Source organism: Liolophura sinensis, chromosome 6 (assembly GCF_032854445.1).
Source record: "Liolophura sinensis isolate JHLJ2023 chromosome 6, CUHK_Ljap_v2, whole genome shotgun sequence".
NCBI lineage: Eukaryota > Metazoa > Mollusca > Polyplacophora > Chitonida > Chitonidae > Liolophura > Liolophura sinensis.
In genome coordinates, this window is record NC_088300.1 from 33,991,617 (window position 1) to 34,011,321 (window position 19,705).

The 19,705-nt window shown below is 37.7% G+C and overlaps 1 protein-coding gene across 2 annotated transcripts in view; it reads left to right on the top strand.

The window, feature by feature from the left end:
* Nucleotides 1-14,574, top strand: part of LOC135468546 (uncharacterized) — a 50,191-nt gene extending 35,617 nt beyond the window's left edge. The window contains exons 2-9 of one of the 2 annotated variants that reach the window (XM_064746861.1): nucleotides 2,370-2,494; nucleotides 2,924-3,411; nucleotides 4,197-4,250; nucleotides 4,523-4,661; nucleotides 5,311-5,426; nucleotides 8,011-8,089; nucleotides 8,451-8,873; nucleotides 12,470-14,574. In XM_064746861.1, the coding sequence (XP_064602931.1) occupies nucleotides 2,370-2,494; nucleotides 2,924-3,411; nucleotides 4,197-4,250; nucleotides 4,523-4,661; nucleotides 5,311-5,426; nucleotides 8,011-8,089; nucleotides 8,451-8,827 (1,378 nt within the window). In that variant the 3' untranslated portion in view covers nucleotides 8,828-8,873; nucleotides 12,470-14,574. The remainder of the gene's footprint in view (nucleotides 1-2,369; nucleotides 2,495-2,923; nucleotides 3,412-4,196; nucleotides 4,251-4,522; nucleotides 4,662-5,310; nucleotides 5,427-8,010; nucleotides 8,090-8,450; nucleotides 8,874-12,469) is intronic. The other variant, XM_064746859.1, reaches the window with a different exon arrangement.
* The last annotated feature ends 5,131 nt before the right edge of the window (nucleotides 14,575-19,705 follow it).

Consider the following 19,705-nt stretch of genomic DNA (forward strand, 5'->3'; position numbering starts at 1 on the left):
TCAGAAATTTTGCCAACCGGCTAACCGACGACTGACCTACCAACCAACCGACGAATGACCGATCAACCAACCGACAACTGACCGACCAACTAACCAACAGACAGATATAGAGATACAGAGTTGCTTGGCACAGCTGCAAATAACGTGGCTATGCTGGACGCGATGTAACCTTCAAATTGGTAGTGCACGTTGTAGGAGTCGGGAATGTGGATAGACAGATGTGCTTTAAATGGCTGCACCTCTACTTCGCCGTACAAACTAGTCCAGACAAATCTCTTCGTCAGCGGACATCGTACATTTTGAACTGACGCCCACCTTTGTGTCAAACGTCGACTGACAACGGCGGTAAAAAGGTCTTAATGTGTGTAGCGATATATAACAGTAAATGGAGTCGATTAATACTGAAATAGCCACATAATAAAATAAGCACTATGTCTGGTCAACTTGGCGCATGCATAGTAAAACATTTGTTCCACGGCCAGGTTAAAATCTTCTCGGGTGATACTGAAGGACGTCAACAACCAATCATATTGTACGTATGTATCCGAATATGCATATATTGAGACAAACCACTGATTCACGTTTTTATCATCAGTCCAGCGATAATAATGGTGTTCCGTTAATTGAACGATGACAGTAAGAACAGTAGGCTTTCGTGTATGGTTTAAAAAAAACAGATTTAGCTGAAATTAATGGTAGCAATTTCTGTGACATTTTTCATCAAATGAAAAATATAAGAATCTGACACTATGAGGCTTTATTGCAGCTAGAATGCATAGACGTAATGAATTAATAGTCTGCCATTGTATTGATGAATGTGTGAAAGAGTCAGTTTAGTCAGTTATTGGCGAATTGAGCAATGGAATAACAAAAGAAGGAACTGATGAATGAATGTATGAATGAATAAATGAATGAATGGATGTATGAACGCATATTCGTTCCTTACTTCTGGTCTCTGTGTTTAACCTTCCTGAGCTGACATCACTGTTCATAACTGATATTGCTATTATGTTTGTTGTAATCAATGTGCCTTTGTGCCTTACTTTGGGTAATTATGCTCAGAACACTATATGAAATAAAAAATACTGCGTGAGCGACCCCTGTCTTGGAGCTAGGTTAATGTGATTAAAGCTGTCCATTAATATTAAAGAGATTAGCATAGTCGTCCGTCCTTGAGTGCGGGTTATGTTTTTAGAGCGACCTGAAGAGATCGAGATCAGTATTCATATGATGCTGAATAAAACCTGGAATAATCAGTGCCCATTAATACGATCTCAACGTGTACATGCGCCACACGCCCAGAAGGGAATAGACAAAATATACATGAATAAATACATGTCAATGAATTAGGATACATGAATGATCGCTGTCAACAAGGTCTAGCCTTGTTAATGTCCGTAATGTGAGCTTTGTATACATGTATGTTGTTAAATGTTTGAAGTATTTATCATAATTAACAGTGTAATTCGCTCGGTTTCTCTGCGGACGTCATACCAAGATTCTTTTCAGACATTTTGCATTCTACCTTAGCACAAGAGTCTCGTTGAAATATTTAAAAGTATTTACAGTAAACTTTGGAATGCCAGTTACACAATTCTCAAATGTTAAATTTTTAATATGTTCCTTCTTCTGATTTTAGAACACTGACGCCATTTAGCAGTCGACTATTTGCTATTTCGTGTTGTCTTACATGAAATTTTCGGCATGGAGAACCCTTTACACGCCTTCCACCACAATGTCATATGCCAGGCGTGGGAAAGTTCAAGCACTCGGGTTTAAACCACACGTCTATATTGGCTATTATTGTGTACATGAAAAAGTCTTGCTTTATGGCGTTAAAAGTGCAGTAATCCAAAAAGTAACCTTCAAAATCCAAAATAATACTAACTGCTATTTACTTTTTTTCACTTCTATATGCATTTTGATCGAAATAGAAGTTGATGAACCATAAGAAACAAGTTTTTGTACTCTTCAAATTCCAAGACAGCATTGTTAACCAGCTTATTCAGTGATACATATGTTACATACAGGCCAATGTGAACCTTGGTTTGTCGAGACGCATTAGACACTCAGTTCTTACCGATGTAGGTCACATCGTCCTTATATTTGTTTGACACTGTAGACATTTAATCATTAAGGCCAATCTGAGCTTGTTGTACACGTCCAAAAGACAGACAGCTTTATTACCAGTTAACACAGAAACATGAAACCAGTAAAACAGCATTGCATGAAATATTAGATATCATTTTAGAGTATCATCAACAATTTGGTACGTAATATGTTTGACAGACTCAAAATATTTCCGATCATTTCTTACCGCTAAACCTAAGCCGTAGTTTATTTACATGTTTGGTATTTTATACCTTCAGATGTCGTAACAAACTGAACACTGGTCTCCATACCCACGTGGCCCTTATAGTTCTCGTCGTCTTGGTAACTCTAGACGCCTCGTGTGTGATTGGTCAGATTCTTTGTGACATCTTAATTATTCAAGGTGAGTTGTTTCTCCCAGATTTTTTTCATAAACACATGACAAAGGCAATTACAAAAAGTAATTACAAAAGACAAAAGTCATCTTCCATTTGAACTTGAATGTAAATTTATTTGCCAAATGTCATCTTTACTAATTCATATTACTTGTATCGCAGGTAAGGTTTTCTAAATATGGAAGCCACTACTCTGACTGATCTTATGCCTGACTGATTTATTCAGTGAGCCTGTATTCATATTTCCTTCAATGACTGACTGATTTATTCAGTGAGCCAGTAATCAAGACTTTCTTGAATTATTTGCTGACTGATGTTTGCATTATTAATCATTATGCAGCTGAAGTAATCGACATCTTGATAAAGATTTTTGTTTTGTGTTGTTTTTTTTTAATTCAATTCAACAGAATAACAAATAATTATTCAAATGTTTTCAGACAAACTGTGGGAGTCGGAGCACTCTGCAGAAGAACTCGTGGATATATTACAGGACTATTTTCCGGAAAAACTAAACAATACGAAAAAACACTATACGCTGACTCAAATCTTAGAAATTCTGAAAGAGTCTATGAACCACACGTCGTCGGTCAACCATGATGGCCATTCGCACGGTGTCAAGGTCAATGCTAGCCCCTCAAAAAGCCCCACGGTGGCCAGCCCCAGGCCTGTTGCTGCTGGAACCCCTGCCTCCCCGACCACTGCGGGGCTACCAGACCCCACCCAAGCCCCACCTACACCAGCTAGAGTACGAAGAGCATTCGACGAGGCGATGGAACAGCTTTTGTATTCATCAGTTGATTCGCATGCGCACAGACGAGTGCGGCGAGCGGCGGAAGGCGGTCACGGCGAGCACTCACTTCTAGAAGAGCTCACTCACATTTTCCATCTGGCCAGTCTGGCCATTTTGTCATTCCTTGTTTTTGTGGTGAGTTGAAACTTATTTGCTCCCATTCTTAAGAGTGCAAGAGTTGCCATTCAAATAGGACTGGTATAAACAGAAATAGCCTGAAACTCATCCGTATGAAAGCACTGAGAACCGTAATCACATGAACAAATAATTGGATACTTGGGGTCCTCCTTGGTTCTCAGTAAGTTCGCAGGTTCGAAACCAGTTCTCGGTGGTAAAGCTGCGGCTTTAATTCTGAAGGCGAGTTGTCAAGCTCGTTACCACGGACACTCTGGTTCCCTCCAGCCATAAAACCAGACCGCTGTCAGGTAGTCAAAATTAATATATACATTTTACAATTTGTTCAGAAATGGCGCGTTACTCTTAATCAACAACATTTATTTTAACATCCTTTGCTGAATGGAGAATTTGCCTAGAGAATTTGGTGAGATCAAAAATACTTAAGTCGATTCTTTGTTACGCCTATAAATAAACGTTTATTGCACAGCTGCATGTGTTTGGGTTTTAAAGCACGAGCCCGCGAAAACGGAAGTGTACTATCCAGAGCAGGAGTGTAAACAGCTGAAAACTAGCAAATCGTGGTTAAGCGTGCCGTGGAAATATCTCGTTCGGCCTGTGCAAATCCTTGTGTAATTTATCGACAGCACACAAAGGAATCTTTCTTTTGTTTTTGTATTATCAGCTAAATAAAGCCCCTTATATTTTTTTTATAATATACAAGTCATCTTGTTATTCTAGCATCGTTGATTACAGGTATGCCAACAATGACAAACTCTTGACTTAACGACCATTTTTTATTTCAGACTGTCTTGAAAATTTTTGCCATGGGCAAAAAGTTCCTGCATCATAAACTCGAGGTAGGTAGACCATGGAAATCATTATCCTATCCTTGTAATCTATCATAAAACGTTAATAACATGACTCAGTTATGGTATACCTATGTACAGCTTACCAAATAGCTCAAATTTCCTCAGCTAACATTTTTATTAATGCTTTACATGCATGAACACTATTTGTTTGTAAATACATCTTTTTTATTTCTTTATTTAATTCAACCAAAACATAAACATATATTTCCTCCATGATTGACATTGTGACATTTCCGGCGATCTGTTTTTTTTCCTTGTAGATGTTTGACAGTTTTGTCGTCACAGTATCCTGGGCTCTTGATCTTGCCTTCCTTCAAGGTATCTGGGCCAAACCAGGACCCGACGCCGCCACCATCCTTTTGTTCCTCTTACCCTGGAGAGTGGTCAGGATTGTCAACAGTAAGTTTTAACCACCTCGGTTTGCAATTCCCACATTTTGACCAGGTGCGTCTACTCAAGCGTCACCACATATTGCTACAAGATGAATTAATGTTTCCAATTTCAATACATTTTGTTTAAATTTATTACAGACTGACTTATAGTTATCTTCTATGACAAAATCCCATTAATGTCTACACGATAACAAATCTATATTCCTTGATCGAAATATGTTAAATCTTTCATTTTTTTTTTAAAATTAATTACATCATGGATGAATCTTTAAATAATGCAGGTGTTGGCTGGATGAGATTGTGCATTAATGAGCATAGTGTTTAAAGATTTTGTGAAAGAAACTCGAGCTCGAATGCTTAGTTGTCATTTGAATTCATTGTCATCATCAAAGCCATCCTATATTTTATCCTCTTAGATGAACTTGATTGCGTTTTATTTCTCAGAACTTTATTCCTATCATATTTATGCTTCAGAGGATTTGACTTGTTATTATTATTTCTTTTATTTATTTCCACCCTAGAGAACATCACTAGCTATTTAAATGAGTAAAGAATTCGAAGAAGTTGGTTTCCTGTGGCTGTTGGGAATCTTGAACTTACTCCTTCAGCAAAAACACGGGTTCTTTTTAATTTTTTTTTATTATTTTTTTTCCTAGGTTTCGTGATGGTTATTGAAGAAAGAGAACACGTGAAACTCAAACTCCTTAAGCTGAAACTACGTACCGGCGACAAGAAGATTACAGGCTTGAAGCTTACAATCGAGAGATACAGGGTGAGTAAATGTAACATAGTATGTTAAGAGTAAGAGTTAAGCATGAAAGAGTAACTTAACTACCATGAAAACAACTTTTGCAATTAGACAATATCATCTAACTGACATTTGAGAAAAACGTTACATAACGTACTTTGAATTCACACTCAATTAATCTCGAGGCATATTCAATAGCATTTAGCATAGATCACAGCAAAACTCCTAGCTTGATACGTGAGAGTATGTATAGAACAAGCTTCATAATTCATTCAAGTTTTTCTTCAACTTTTACTTCAGCATATGTATTTCAAATGCTATTAAGATAACCCAGGTAAATCTGCTCCAAGGATGACATCATCGTCCTGACTTAAAAAAAAACTACTTTTCGCTACACCACAATTGCTTAATACAAAAAGTAAAAGTTTGCCTGCAAACCTGCGAAACATTAATTTTCACAATTTAATCAAGTAATTCGACTCTTTGGGGTCAAATGTTAGATACGCAAATATATTTTCCTCTCCCCTTTTTTGTGCTTGTGACGTCTACCCTCTATCCTCGACCAATCAACCACGTGAATCGAGAGCGATATATAGTCAGAGACAAAAGTCAAGTATGACCTATAGCACACAGACTTCATTGTCTCTTACAAGCTTCTCTATACATCCGTTGTGTAACTGGACAGGACAGAAGTCCCTCAATAAATGTCATAGTGCTAACTTGCTGATCAGGTTTAACGGGAAGTCCTATATATAAATCCATAAATGCACCGGTTGTCCTCCACCAGGAATATATTTATCTTTGTGTATATTCCCGATCAAATATGTATCTCGTGCTAATATGGAAATATGGACTTGTGTATAGCTGCATTGTTAAAAAACATTGCTGTAAAGGTTCAGTCAACAAACAAAACATGTCACTGTACTAAGCGTAATATGTTTTTAAAACATTCCTCCCATCCGTATTCGTAAACACATTGTTGACTCTCGATAGAATCTTGATTTCTTTTCTAGATACACACCATCTGACGTTTACCTTATGCAAATGCATCGACATAAACATCTCGTTAGATTAGCTATTTAAATGAGTAAAGAATTCGAAGAAGTTGGTTTCCTGTGGCTGTTGGGAATCTTGAACTCCTAAATTTAGCTCCGTTTACATGTCCAACACTATCTGCTTACACCCCTTCACGGTGTTCAGTTGACGCCAAGAGCTATATTTGGTGTCGCTTTAATATCCATTTTTCTAAGTCATCCTAAATAGATGATGCAAGTTAAATTAAATTCGCGAGCTATTTAAAGCAACACCATTCTAGTTATTTGCCGATCTAGGCAGCAATAAGCAGAATGACGAGGATTTAATAAAACCTAAAGCCAGAAATGGTGGCCTTTCTGTTCTTATTATAAAGTAAAAGTCTATACTTTTCATACTTTGATAAGATCCATGTAAATATAATTACTTCGGATCCCTAGTTTAGAGGGAAAACCGCTTAAGTATCGATCTATAGATATGAATAGATTATCCCTGCAAACGTTCGGATTTAAAATAAGACGATCAGATACCATCAGAAGATGGGAACAAAACAAATTTCCTGAACCAAAAAAAAAATCGTAGTAACTTCAATGACTTTTAAATCTTAATTATCATTTTTTTAGCCTTTTATGGGCAGGCACTAGCGTGTTTTACAAGTTGAAATAACTAAAACCGAATGTCAAGTCCAAACCTTTAGTGATCGTTCACGTTCAACTGCTTTCTTGACTTAAGCAAAAGAAAAATTGCCCTGTTTTTTTTTAGAATAAACTCATCCCACATTATCGACTCTATAACAAAACGTGTCATTGTTCTTGGCTGTGAAATTCCTCTAATGGACAATTTCTCAACTAAAGCTGTTGTCAGTTTGCGGTGTCTGAGTAAGATTTGTCATCCAGAGTAATAAAGCTATCATCCATCACAGTGACGATTTCCTCACCTCATGCTACGGTTTTATGTCCTTTCTTATCAAAAATCAACCTAAGGGAAGACAAAATAACTTTTTAATTGTTGAGCGAAAAAAAATCAAAAAAATTAGAAAAAGTTATTTCCTTCTCTGTCATCATAGATATTTTAGATATATATATACATCAGTGTTAAAAAAAACAAAGCTGTGGTATCGTTTTCCTCTTTGTTTTACACCGTTATCTGTCAGGCATATAAATAACTGCCATTGACAATTGTTGCCGGATGGATACATACCTTATCATCTATATTGATATATTAATTTTTTTTCACCTTTGTACCTCGTGATTGTTCCGTTATCATAATCCCACGTTAATCAAAGAGTATGATAGATAATCCAAGAATGTCTTATCCTTATACGAGAAATTCAGCTTAAGCTCTAATAATAATGTTATACATATCTTTCTACACAAATATCTGTAAGCAACACCTATACACATACATGTATGTGCGGCATTTTTTGTTTGGATATTGTAAAGTATTAGTGTATTTCCCATCCATTTTTTGAAGTCATTTTAATTTCCTGTCCAATAAATTCTTTTCATTAAATCCTATTTTATTACCCTAGCTATGACCTATCAGTTTCAAAATTGCCTTCCGATGATCGTTGTAGATGGAGGGAAGGAACCTTCAGGGACTTTGCCGAAAACATGGCGCTTCTGAAGCGGAAATCAACGCATGCGCTCCACAGTGTGAGTAGTTCGTTTCTAGCACACAGTTTCAAGAGCTTTTGGAAAGACTGAGGACTTTTCAACATCATGTAGTTCACATATGTTGTATAAATAAGTCTAACTGTGTGCCTTTAAGACAACTTGTCTTCTACCAGCATGGTGCACACATACGATGTTTGTCAGTAACTTGCCAAAGATCAGTGGCTTACGCTGGGCTCTCCGGTTTCCCCCACCTGTAAAATTGACTGCCATCATATAAGCGAAAACTTATTGTCTATGGTGTCAAACAACAATCAAATAAACAAGTAAATAAATATAATACCAGTCACATTTAGTGACAATCATATTCCAGCGACTTTTATATGATTTACGTTTTCAACAGGGAAGAGAAGACGGAGCAGTTTGGTTTCACTTATGGAGAACTGTGCTAAGCTAGCTTTCGTCGGCGCCATTGGCAGCCAGCCCTCGGACATACATAAGAAGGACGAGGTTTCGGATAATTCCGACGACGAGGACAATGTGAACACGCACGCTCCTCGCAGAATTACTTCCACGGATAGCGGCGTGTCCAGCGTCTCCATTAACAGTGCCTGTGATTTTTCGAACGGCAAAGACAATCCCGTATTTATGTTAGACAATGGTTCCTCCGGCGGAATTTCCCGAAGAGGTTCCGTCAATTCTTTCGGACGCCGGAGCTCACTGGCGTCGTTTGGAAGACGGGATTCTACAGCGTCGTGGACGGACTACTCATATCCCTAAATGCCCACGGTAAAATCTAACAAGAAAAGTGATATCATTTTTTTCTGTAAGTATATCATGACAAATGAGGCTGGATTTTCTTGACAAGGGATCTGGGGTTGTCAAGAAGCAAAGAAAGTGGTGTCTGGGTTGCTTTTTCGCTTGGTATTTTTTTTTATTTTGGTTGCTGTTCTATTTGTAGCATAGCGTCGCCTAAAATACACAGATATTGGCGTTTTTTTTGCATTAAATATCAAGATGACAAATGTGAAAATCTGTTGTCTTAAAATATGCTGAACTGCTGTAGATCCAGTGCGGTCTTCACAAACTGATAGTGCGCACCGCTTGAATTTTATTTATAGCGTGGAACTGTGTAAGACGCACTACAACTACTGGTAAACAGAGAACACATGCACCAGACAAAGACACGCACTACATCCATTGGTCTATATAGAACACATGCACCAGACAAAAACACACACTACATTCAGTGGTTTATAGAGAACACACGCACAGACAAAAAAAGCACGCTTCGGCATGCACTTTCTATTCTGTTTCATCTAAAGACCTCTAAACATCGAAGTAGGCACCACTAAATTTGACCACTTAAAACTACGCATGAAATTTTGTGAGGAGAGTTAAAGGCGTTCAAACATTTGAACTCTAAGGTGGACCATACTATCAGAGTTTATGAACTCTGACGTCACAGGAAGCTTTCCAGCTCTAATCACGACACTTAATGTTGGAATAATTGTTTTTACCCATGGGTAAAAGATTACTGAAGTAAAATTCCCAAAAATTCCTTCCTTCTGGTGAACATCAGGAAGAAAGGTGATGTGACATCAGAGTTCCTAAATACCGTCAGTATTGCTCATAAAACCCACCGTGGTATTCAGATATTTGACTGCCTTTCAACACTCTTAAAAAATTTGTAAAAATAAATGCGTAAAGTATTTTTACGCATAGTTTTCAGTTGTCTGTATTATGAACCTTATTTCATATTTTCACTTTCTTTTACTTTAAACAAAGCCTACAAATGGAAATCGAATTCTTTGAAAATGACGCTAAAATAACAGCGTATGTTTTGTCTTCGCCAGTGCTGCTATATAATTCATATCAGAAAATGAAGGCTGTTTAAAGTTGTTCTCTTGGAGTGCCCCTTATGCCTTTCCCTGTGGCGGTTGACGATTAGCATGCAAATATCTGTTAAGGTGCATAAATTTACAACGAGAGGCTTTATTCGTTTGCATGTGATTTAGCATTAGAGAGTAGGTGATGCAAAAGGTTGCTATCAATGATGGTAGCCTTCATTCCAGAAAGCCCCAACCAGAACACCAACCCTCAGGCTCGCTGTTGGTATGCATGTTATCTTAAACCATAAATAATGTCTTCAAGATTTCGTTGTCACACTTGTTATGGTGGACAGGTATTGGCGTTATAGGCACAATAGCTACATTGTTAACGATGGCCTTGGTGTTGTGTCTGTCTAAGAAGAAGATGGCCATGTTTGTTGACAGATGTGCAAGCATATTAGTTTAAGTATCCTCCCGATACCCGGATAATTCGCTTACAGATGTCAAGCGGTCTAAATAATGAGAGTTAACATTTTATTAATCACAAAATATTTCTGGAATTCGGTACTATCGGTTTTTACTCGGTGCGTTCGGGAATAAGTCAATTAACCGTATTTTTTCAAGCCATAAACATTCCATACCCAGTAGGGCCAAGAGAAATACCTATACGTTTAGCGTCGATACTATAAGCAATATAGTACTTCAGTCCACAGGAGTACTCACGTACAAGTTGAGAGCTTGTCAGTCGCAATAGTCTAATCCTTTGTCAAACGATAGCGTCATGTGACCATTAATCAGAAACTGAGCTCTTTAATCTGCTTAACAAGAAAACTCGAAAGTGGTGCCCGAGGCAACATTTGGTCAATTGCTAATCACTTGACGTAGTGTGGCCATGACATTAAAATACCTGAACCAGTGAAAACATAACAAATGAGACCTACATTCTTCTATTCCATGCTTTTCTGTGTCAAGCACTCGAAAACGATTCAAGTAATTATTAACATTTACCATCCACATGTCTTCCTTCAATTGTTTTTGTACCATAGACCTATACCAATTGTTTTAACTTTGGCACCACATCGTTAGTACTTGATTCATACCTATAGTCAAGTCAGCACGCTTTGATGTGAAACTTCTCGGCCGTTCCATCATTTATTAGACGTGTGTCCTGTGTTTGACTCTGAAGGGTTGGCTGTGTCAAGCCTAGGTGCTGAGAGACATTTTAGGTCAGAAGGGCAAATAAGGTCGACAGATGAGAATAACCTTATTCAGAGTTTGGTACTATAACTCTCATCTGTCCGACTATAACTAAATTAACTGCCTTTTGAACCATTTCAACGTAGAATAGGATGTCGTCCTCCTATACGTCTGTCAGACATGTACTTTTATATTTGTGAAACAGTGCTTTGTAGAATGCTTTTTTGTCTTTTTCATCACCTCTTTTGAATTTTATATCATTCTTTTTGAAAGCCTTTTGGATAGGCTTACATATGAAGGTAATTTTGATGGAGCCACGCCCCCATTCCCCCTTTGTTCTTCCGATTTCAAGAACGCGGCATTGTAAGTCACTGGCAAAAAATGATGACAAAACAAAAGTCTGCTCTAACGTGTAGACCTCTGAGTGGATTTTTCTAAAAGATCTGTCAGTCCGTTTGTTACACGATCTTTACAAAACTATTCTTTTAACTGTAAGATCAGCTATTATAGACATAAAACAAGGCATAATATGTCACGGCCGTTAGAAGAATGTCATATTTTTTTAAAACAAAAAAAAAACAAGAAATGCTAGACATTGTGTCTTTAAACCTTAGGTCCATTACTTTTCACTGTTTCTTTCAAATCCGTCATCGACAAACGTAAACCACTCATGCACGAAGAAAGACTGTGCTAAGCTCCACACCCATTTCCAAAACAACCATGTATGAACATCAATTATGACACGAACACACGCACAAACCTCTAGAGACTAAGTCTTAGTACCAAGTTTAATGACTGTGGTTGGTTTTCTGTGGCAGCGTTGATAATCCATGTGAAATTTAGGCTTAACTTTAAAAGCCGCAGCCCATGGTTAGTTCCCTGTGCCTTGATTCTCAAATCAGTCGTAGGCTGAGGTTATTGTAAATACCAAACATGTTGCCATCACCGTTACAACGACCTTATAGTCCACGATTGCTTTGTGAATTGTGATCCATGTCAAGTGCAGTGCAGCTTCATCTCAAGCTTGTGCATGCATTGAGAGCTTGTTTTCCACAAACTACGTCTCTGCATGTATATATACTGACGAGCAAAAGAAACTATACATGTCGAGTGAGATCAGTAAGACCTCACATCATGACATGATAATAATTCCCTAAATAGATATGCCTTTTTCTGGCGATATGAGTTCTATTTACTTACTAATTTATGACTCAGTGTGATACTTTAAGTTTGCTTGCGCATCCGCAAATGCTTGGAAAAGTGATGCCTGACTGATCGACTTTAATATGAATGTTTTTGTTTTGCTCAGTACAGATTACCTCTGATATCTGTTCATAACCAATTGTAATCGAGGTACATACTTTACGGATTCTTTTTTTTCTATGTGTTTCAGATCGTTGTATAAGAGAAGGCTTTCTATAGGACACTTAGATCTATTTAGTACCCAGTCCGCCTGCCTCTGACGACAGGAGAATTACCCTCCGTGCTGCTCTCTGTTGTGAGAAATCATCAACATAAAGCCCTGAACAGCAACTGTTGCGTGTTATTTGTACCATAGCAACCCCATATTTTGTGTTGTCGCTTCTTGGATATTTTCCGGACCCATAGAAAGCTGCACAATGTACCCGCCATATTCCTGTTTTCTGGAACAACACTGTTATTCTGCTTTGGTTTCACTAAACTTCAGATGTCGGAATTATGTTGAATTATGTTTAGGTGTGCTTTCACAACGAATAGATAATGCACTCAGAGCCAGTAGTAAGTGCTGTCCTCCATGCAGAAGCCACAATATACACAGTGCATTTAAGTCCACGAATGAAGCGAAAATATTTTTGTGGGCTAAAATTCCCCTGCCTTCATCTGTATCTTAAAGAGCGAATAATCAATCTTAACTGGAATCTTGATGGACCTTTGTCTTTTCTTAAGAAAACAATGTGTTATATTCCAAACAACTTCCAACCCACAAGCTATAAATGATAGTTCAGTTCTTAAATACATGTACTGTTATATTTCAGCTCTTTGTGTCATTTTTGTAATTGACAATTCACGCTTTTACAACAAAGAAAACAGCAAATATGCATGTATAATCAGCCGACATTTCCAGTGGTATATAAGTGCTGCCTTTAATCTTTGTCTTTAACACTCCCTATTGCATATAGTTATCTCTAAGTATAGTTCTAGTTAAGAAAATGGCTGCATCGTTTACTCTCAGCCTATAATGCCTGTCCCATACTTAGAAGATGCGTTATTTCAGCCAGCCGAGAAGACCAGCTTTTCTGTATTAGCTTTAATACTTAATAATATAGCAAATTGAGGACATTGACTGTTTTCTTCAGGGGAATTTACAATGCAAGTTCTAAGTTGAGAACATGCGTTATTCTCATCTGAGATGCTGTAATTCTTGTCTCAAGACAAATTTTGAGGGCAATACTATTTTTAAAGAAAGCTGTTATGCCCTTATTTTCTTGAGAAGTATCTGTAAAATTACGTCAAAATGTGCAACATTATAGACCTGGTTGCCAAAAATTATTGATTGAATATTTTGTTGACGAATTGTTTTTGATATTTACACGTCTCAGCAACCTAGCCACATATAGGTGGCACGTCCCATTATTAGCTTTAAGTTAGTCGTTTTATCATGTAAATCATATGTTAACGTTTATATTATACCATGTTATTCGTGTACAGTCGCCGTATGTAAACTTTAAGGCCCATTAGCACCGGTACCAATAAGTATAATACTCTACACCCAAGCTATTTACTTATTTATTAATACGTATCACAATCGTTAATTACCCATATGTATATGTGATTTCCATCATGAATATGCTAAAGAGTGTTACCTTGACGGCCATATAAGTTCTCCTATGCAAGCGTTGTATTATCATATTCAAGCATCGTGCTATCCCATGCAACCACTGTGCTGCCCTGTTCAACCAGTATGTTATCCTAGGCAAGCATTGTGTTTCCTAATGCAAAAATTGTTTCATCCTATACAAGCATTGTGTTATCCTATGCAGACAGTGTACATTGCTTCCACAACGACATCAGAGACAATATTTGTCAATTCCCTGGTTTGAGATGATTTTTCATTAATCTTTACACTTGCATTATTGTATATATAGATACAAAATACACATCTAAGAAATTTGTAAATACTTGTAAACATATGTACTACACTGTAGCTAGTCTATATTAAAATCTAATGACTTTTGAGTGTACAGAATGTATATACATGTACAATGTATTTTTATTGTGTGGCAAAATATACTTCTTTGCAAAAGTTTGCACGAGTATGCAAGCGTGTTTCTTTTCTTTTGAACACGTGTATATACAGATATATAAATATATAGAAAATGAGCGATTGTGTCCACGTGTATGTTGCCCAAAGTGAAACATATCCAGCAGGCATTTATTTGTATACAGTTTTTTATGACAATCAGGTGTCAAAGAGTGCGATATCTGTTATTTTGTACAATTTTACCAGTGTAATAAACAATGGACGATTTGACGAAATTAATAATGCCTTTGCTTTTGTTTTTGATTGTTTTTTTTCTCGCTTTGTGGTTCTATCATGTCTCATAGCAGTAAACATATGCCGTCGAGAGCAGTATTCTATAGGAATATCCAACCATGCCTCACACAAGTAAACATAAGCCGTGAAGAGCAGTATTCTATAGGATTACCAACCATATCTCGTACCAGTAAACATACATCGTGAAGAGCAGTATTTTATAGGAATACCCAACCATATCTCATAGCACTAAACATATGCTGTGGAGATCAGTATTCTATAGGAATATCCAACCATGTCTCATACCAGTAAAGATAAACCATGACGAGCAGTATTTTATAGGAATACCCAACCACATGTCACACCAGTTCACAAAAGCCGTGGAGAGCAGCATTCTGTAGGAATGTCCAACCATATTTATCCTTTCAGCAATATGCTTCTTTAAACGTATTTTTAAAAAAGCTGAAGTATCTCAGTCACTGTGTTCTGTGCGACCTACGAAGCACACGAGGCGCTGGTTCAATCCCGGTCTTGGTTAGGAAATTCGTAGATTCTTTTCGTAGGACTCTCGGTGACAATAATCTGTAGTCGATGTTGGTAGGGCCGTTTGCGCGGTAGACAATCTCTCATTATAACTTGCCATAAGTTTGGCGATTCCCGTTGGGCACTCCCATATCTTACACCCATGAAATTAACTGCCATGCTAAAAAATGAAATTTTCATTAGCACAGCAATTAACAACAATTAATCATCCATTCAGTGAATCAAGTTGGCTGTTTATACAAAACAGGCCTTTTCTGTTCACGCGGTGATATCACCACACTGGTTTGATTACTCATGAAACAGAATGTCTGATCAGCCGTATACAGAAGACGACTGTATTTCAGTAGGCTCGTATATGGAAGCACATGGGGCGCGGGATAGACGACATCTCGCTACCTCGCCACCCCGACCTTTCTAATACAGGGCGGGGCTGCGAGGTAACGAGGTAGCGAAGTGAGGTGGCGAGGTAGCGATGTGAGGGAGCGAGGTAGCAATGCGGGACGGCGAGGTAGCGGGATCAACATAATCTCGCTACCTCGCTGTCTCGCTGTTTCGCTACCTCGACCTGTGCAAAAGGCGATGTAGCCATGCGAGATAGCGAAGCAGTGAGGTAGCGAAGCGAGGTATCGAGGTGGCGAAGCAAGGTAGGGAGGTAAATGCGCTTTATCCAGGGCTTTGGTATATACAAAACAAAAAAGAGACACTTTATTCTCCCAGCTAAGTGAATGTAACAAGCAAGACACATTGGATAAAACGACAGCTCATGTGAGCAGCTATTTTGTTATTTGTTATTAACTTTTTGACCTATACATGATTTGTCGTTCAGATAAAGAACACACAGCAAAACTGGCCTGAAGGGCGAGTATAGGCTATAATATTTCTAATATTTTGTCTGTCTTATTAATTTGATTTATTTATTTGATTGGTGTTTTACACCGTACTCAAGAATATTGCACTCATACGACTGCGGCTTGCATTAGGGTGGGAGGAAAGCGGTCTTTTTCTTTCTTCTCAATGGCTTAAAACATCAGTGTTATTTGATATGCTTGTAAAGTCAAAAATGAATAATTGTCAGAATTCATCATTAATATACTGGTCTGACATGAATTCTCACCGCTATTTCGGTTTTTAATCTATTAAATATTGCCCGATGCCCTCAAAAAAGTTTTAGGAGGCGATGAAGCCAAATTGAGAATCACTAGAGGTCATGGTGGCATCGCATTTTATGGCATTAATATCTTGATCAAGATGCACCGTCAATCTGCAAACATCGCAGCGAGTGAACTCCGTGCAAAACTATGACGCTTCCTCGTGTATAATTCACTGCCTGCATTATTCATAGCCACGTTACCACTGTACCCAAAGTGAAAATTAAACTTTAAATGACTGATAAACCATTTTCTTAAATGAGGTTCATCTACCTTGCTGAAAGCCAGGTCAGTTAATGCAAATGACTGGCTTAAGCGCACTCAAATTTGCATACAAGTCCATGTATATAGTTACATAATAATTCGTTATAAACAAGCAGCTATTCCTGATATCAGTGTTTGCATACATTACTTTTGGTAATTTCTGAATCCTAGTGCAATACTTTGCATGTTTTATTATAAGACTTTGACTCTATGTTTAACGCATTAGCATAATGTACTGCCTAATTCGCGTACTTGTTCTACTTAGTTAGTGTACTTAGTTGAACACTTAGGTGGATTCCATCTTTCTTTTATTTCCTCTTCAGTCGTATACGTGCAAGGGAATGTCTACCAGCAACCTGCGGATGGTCGTACATAGGTTTCCCCCGGGCTTTGCCCGGGGCAAATCCAGATACCTATACACTGATTGTTGGCTTCAAGGCAAGATAAGACTTAAATAAATAGAGGCAATAGTTTTCGTTAGCATAATTCTGTTAGTTTATGTAGACATAAAATTGCTATGTCCATGGTTCATGATATGTCTTCTCAGTGTTAAATACAGATCGTATTCAAGAAACACAGTTCATTAAGAGTAAGAGATAGTTCATTAAGAGTAAGAGATATAAGATGTTTGTATTAAACAGTTCACATTTTTCTTCATTTAAGAATTAAATTAAACGTTCACAAGAAACACATGTTTATAAATATCTTAGTTTAATATATTTAAGTTAATAATTAGCTAATAATAAGCCAAGAAAAGATTTATCATCATGTCAAATAACGGCGGTTTACTAAGTGTGTGTAGGACTAAACCCAAACGCAAAGCAAAATACCTGAGAAATTCTCAGGATACCAAGTAAGCGCTTTAAAGTGCTCATAGCTAAGCAGATAATAGGTTTTCGCCTCAAATAGGTTATGTACATAATAGAACCATTATGTGTATCGCTTAAAGTGTTTTTAATATAAGAGAGCTGTACCTTATCAGTTTTTTAGTTATAGTTGCCTTTTTTGTTTCGTTTGTGCAGATGTATACTTCTGATACTTGCTTTTAAAGAAATTATGGAAAAGAAATAGTTTTTATATTATATTATATATATTATTTTATTTTTATTAGCCCTAAGCCATGTACATTTGGTAATCGGTTTTGTCTTCGCCAGATACCATAACATACCCGCTCTTTAAATTCTGTCTGTTTGTCTGTCTTTTGATAGAGGTGTAGATATAGGCATGTATTGATAGACGTGGAGATATCGGCAGAGATCTGTACTCGAATGTATATTTACAGTTATGCACAGACATGTGAATCGTGACTTTGACAAGTCATTTATGTCGTAGTAATGAATCAGATGGACTAAAAATATTCCACCAAGCCACATGGCACTGGCGATTCAGTTATCAGCCCGCAGTTAACAGGATTTTAATTACATTGTGGCTGTGATCAGTATGCGATAGGTCTAAGTAATCGATATTATACAGATTGGAATATCGGCATATCATTAAGCCCAAGCGATCGAGAATGTTTAAAACCGCGAGTAGATAAATAGATAAGAAACAACAGTTTAATATATTCGAGGCTTTTTCTCGTGAATTCTCATGAGCTTTGCTTGATCTGCATGTCTTGCATGAGTTTTTTTTTATCTATTTGATGGCAGTTTTACACTTCACTTAAGAATATTTCACTTATACGACGGCGGCTTTGCATGAATGTATACTCATGCAAAAGCGCGGTGCTGAGTCCAGTGAAAGCAGCACCGTTTCCAGTACATCGGCAACTTGGGTAACAGCTGAACTGGTCGATTTTCTCTTAAAACATACGAGTTATACGTTTACCAGTGTGTGTACAAACACCGTACCAAAATGCAGAAATAAACAATTAGCTACACAAAGTAGGGCCAAATTACATTTCAAAGGAATGGCTCTCCATTGTAAGATCAGCGCAAACGTACAGAATACATTAGCACAAGCATTTTGACATAAACAAACAATTTGATGGCCAATGGCTTCTAGTGTTCGAAACTAGTTTCCGCTGATTTTTTCCTTAGGTCAGTGAATTTGTTGATTACGTGACAAGGTGCAGTGGGTTCGTTTCAGCCGCTGCTTGTTTTCTTTAACCCTCAACCACAAGCAACAAAACTGATCATTGTTGAGTAAGGCGTAAAGCAAAAGTCAAGTAAACAAGTACAAGTTCGAAATAGATGAAAAATACAACCCATCCCACCCCTATATCCCAACCCCCAGCCTCAGAACCCTCGATAAGTGAAAGGCTCATGTTAAAATGCAGGATGTTAAATATTTGACCGTCTGTCAGCCCGACAAAGGAACAGTGCGAGTTATATCACAGCTGTTCGTCATAACTAATAACGATCATGATATACTCGAGGCGCTCTACATCAACCAATGAGTAATGGGGTGCGTTCCGTTCGTCGACCTGACTGCCACTGTGCCGACACAGTGACACAGTGTGACGTCCCAATGTTACGTATGTGGCTTTAAGACGCTGCAATACACACCACAGATTTCACTGACGTCAGACTAGGTGGCGGCAGTAGCGACACTGGTCTTCTCCAGTGGCCAATGGAACGACACGTCAGTGGCCACTACCTCCGCCAGTGTCCACCTGGGAGCGAATGGAATGTACCCCCCGGTGTTCAAATCCATCTCTGAGAGGGGACCGTGCCTCAGCGGAATCCAGATCAAAAGCCCAGCGGTTGTGTATTATATGTAAGATGTGGTTCTACTTTCAGCAAATAACCCTGTGTGTAATTCAAGCGTAATGGGTAGTAGTTTCATTTGTCAGTATATGTATGTGGTAAACCTGTCCAAATGCAAACCACAAAAGATCTTTAAACATTTGTTACATAAAGTTTCATATTACCTGAGACTGTCAAGTTTTCTAAAAAAACAAAAACAGGCTATCTATTTATACATTATTCGACATATTCTATATAAGATTGATCGCAGGTTTTGTCCAAGTCGCTTTTTTGCCGTGTGGATTTTATCCGGTGGGGCTTTTATTACGGTTTATATAAAAAACATAACGTAATATCGTTTCTGACATATAACTTCACACTCTTTAGTGACGACATATATGACAACGGAACATAGATCATAAGGACAATGTTATTTTATACTGTAAAATGCACGAAAGTGTTTCCGCTGTTGG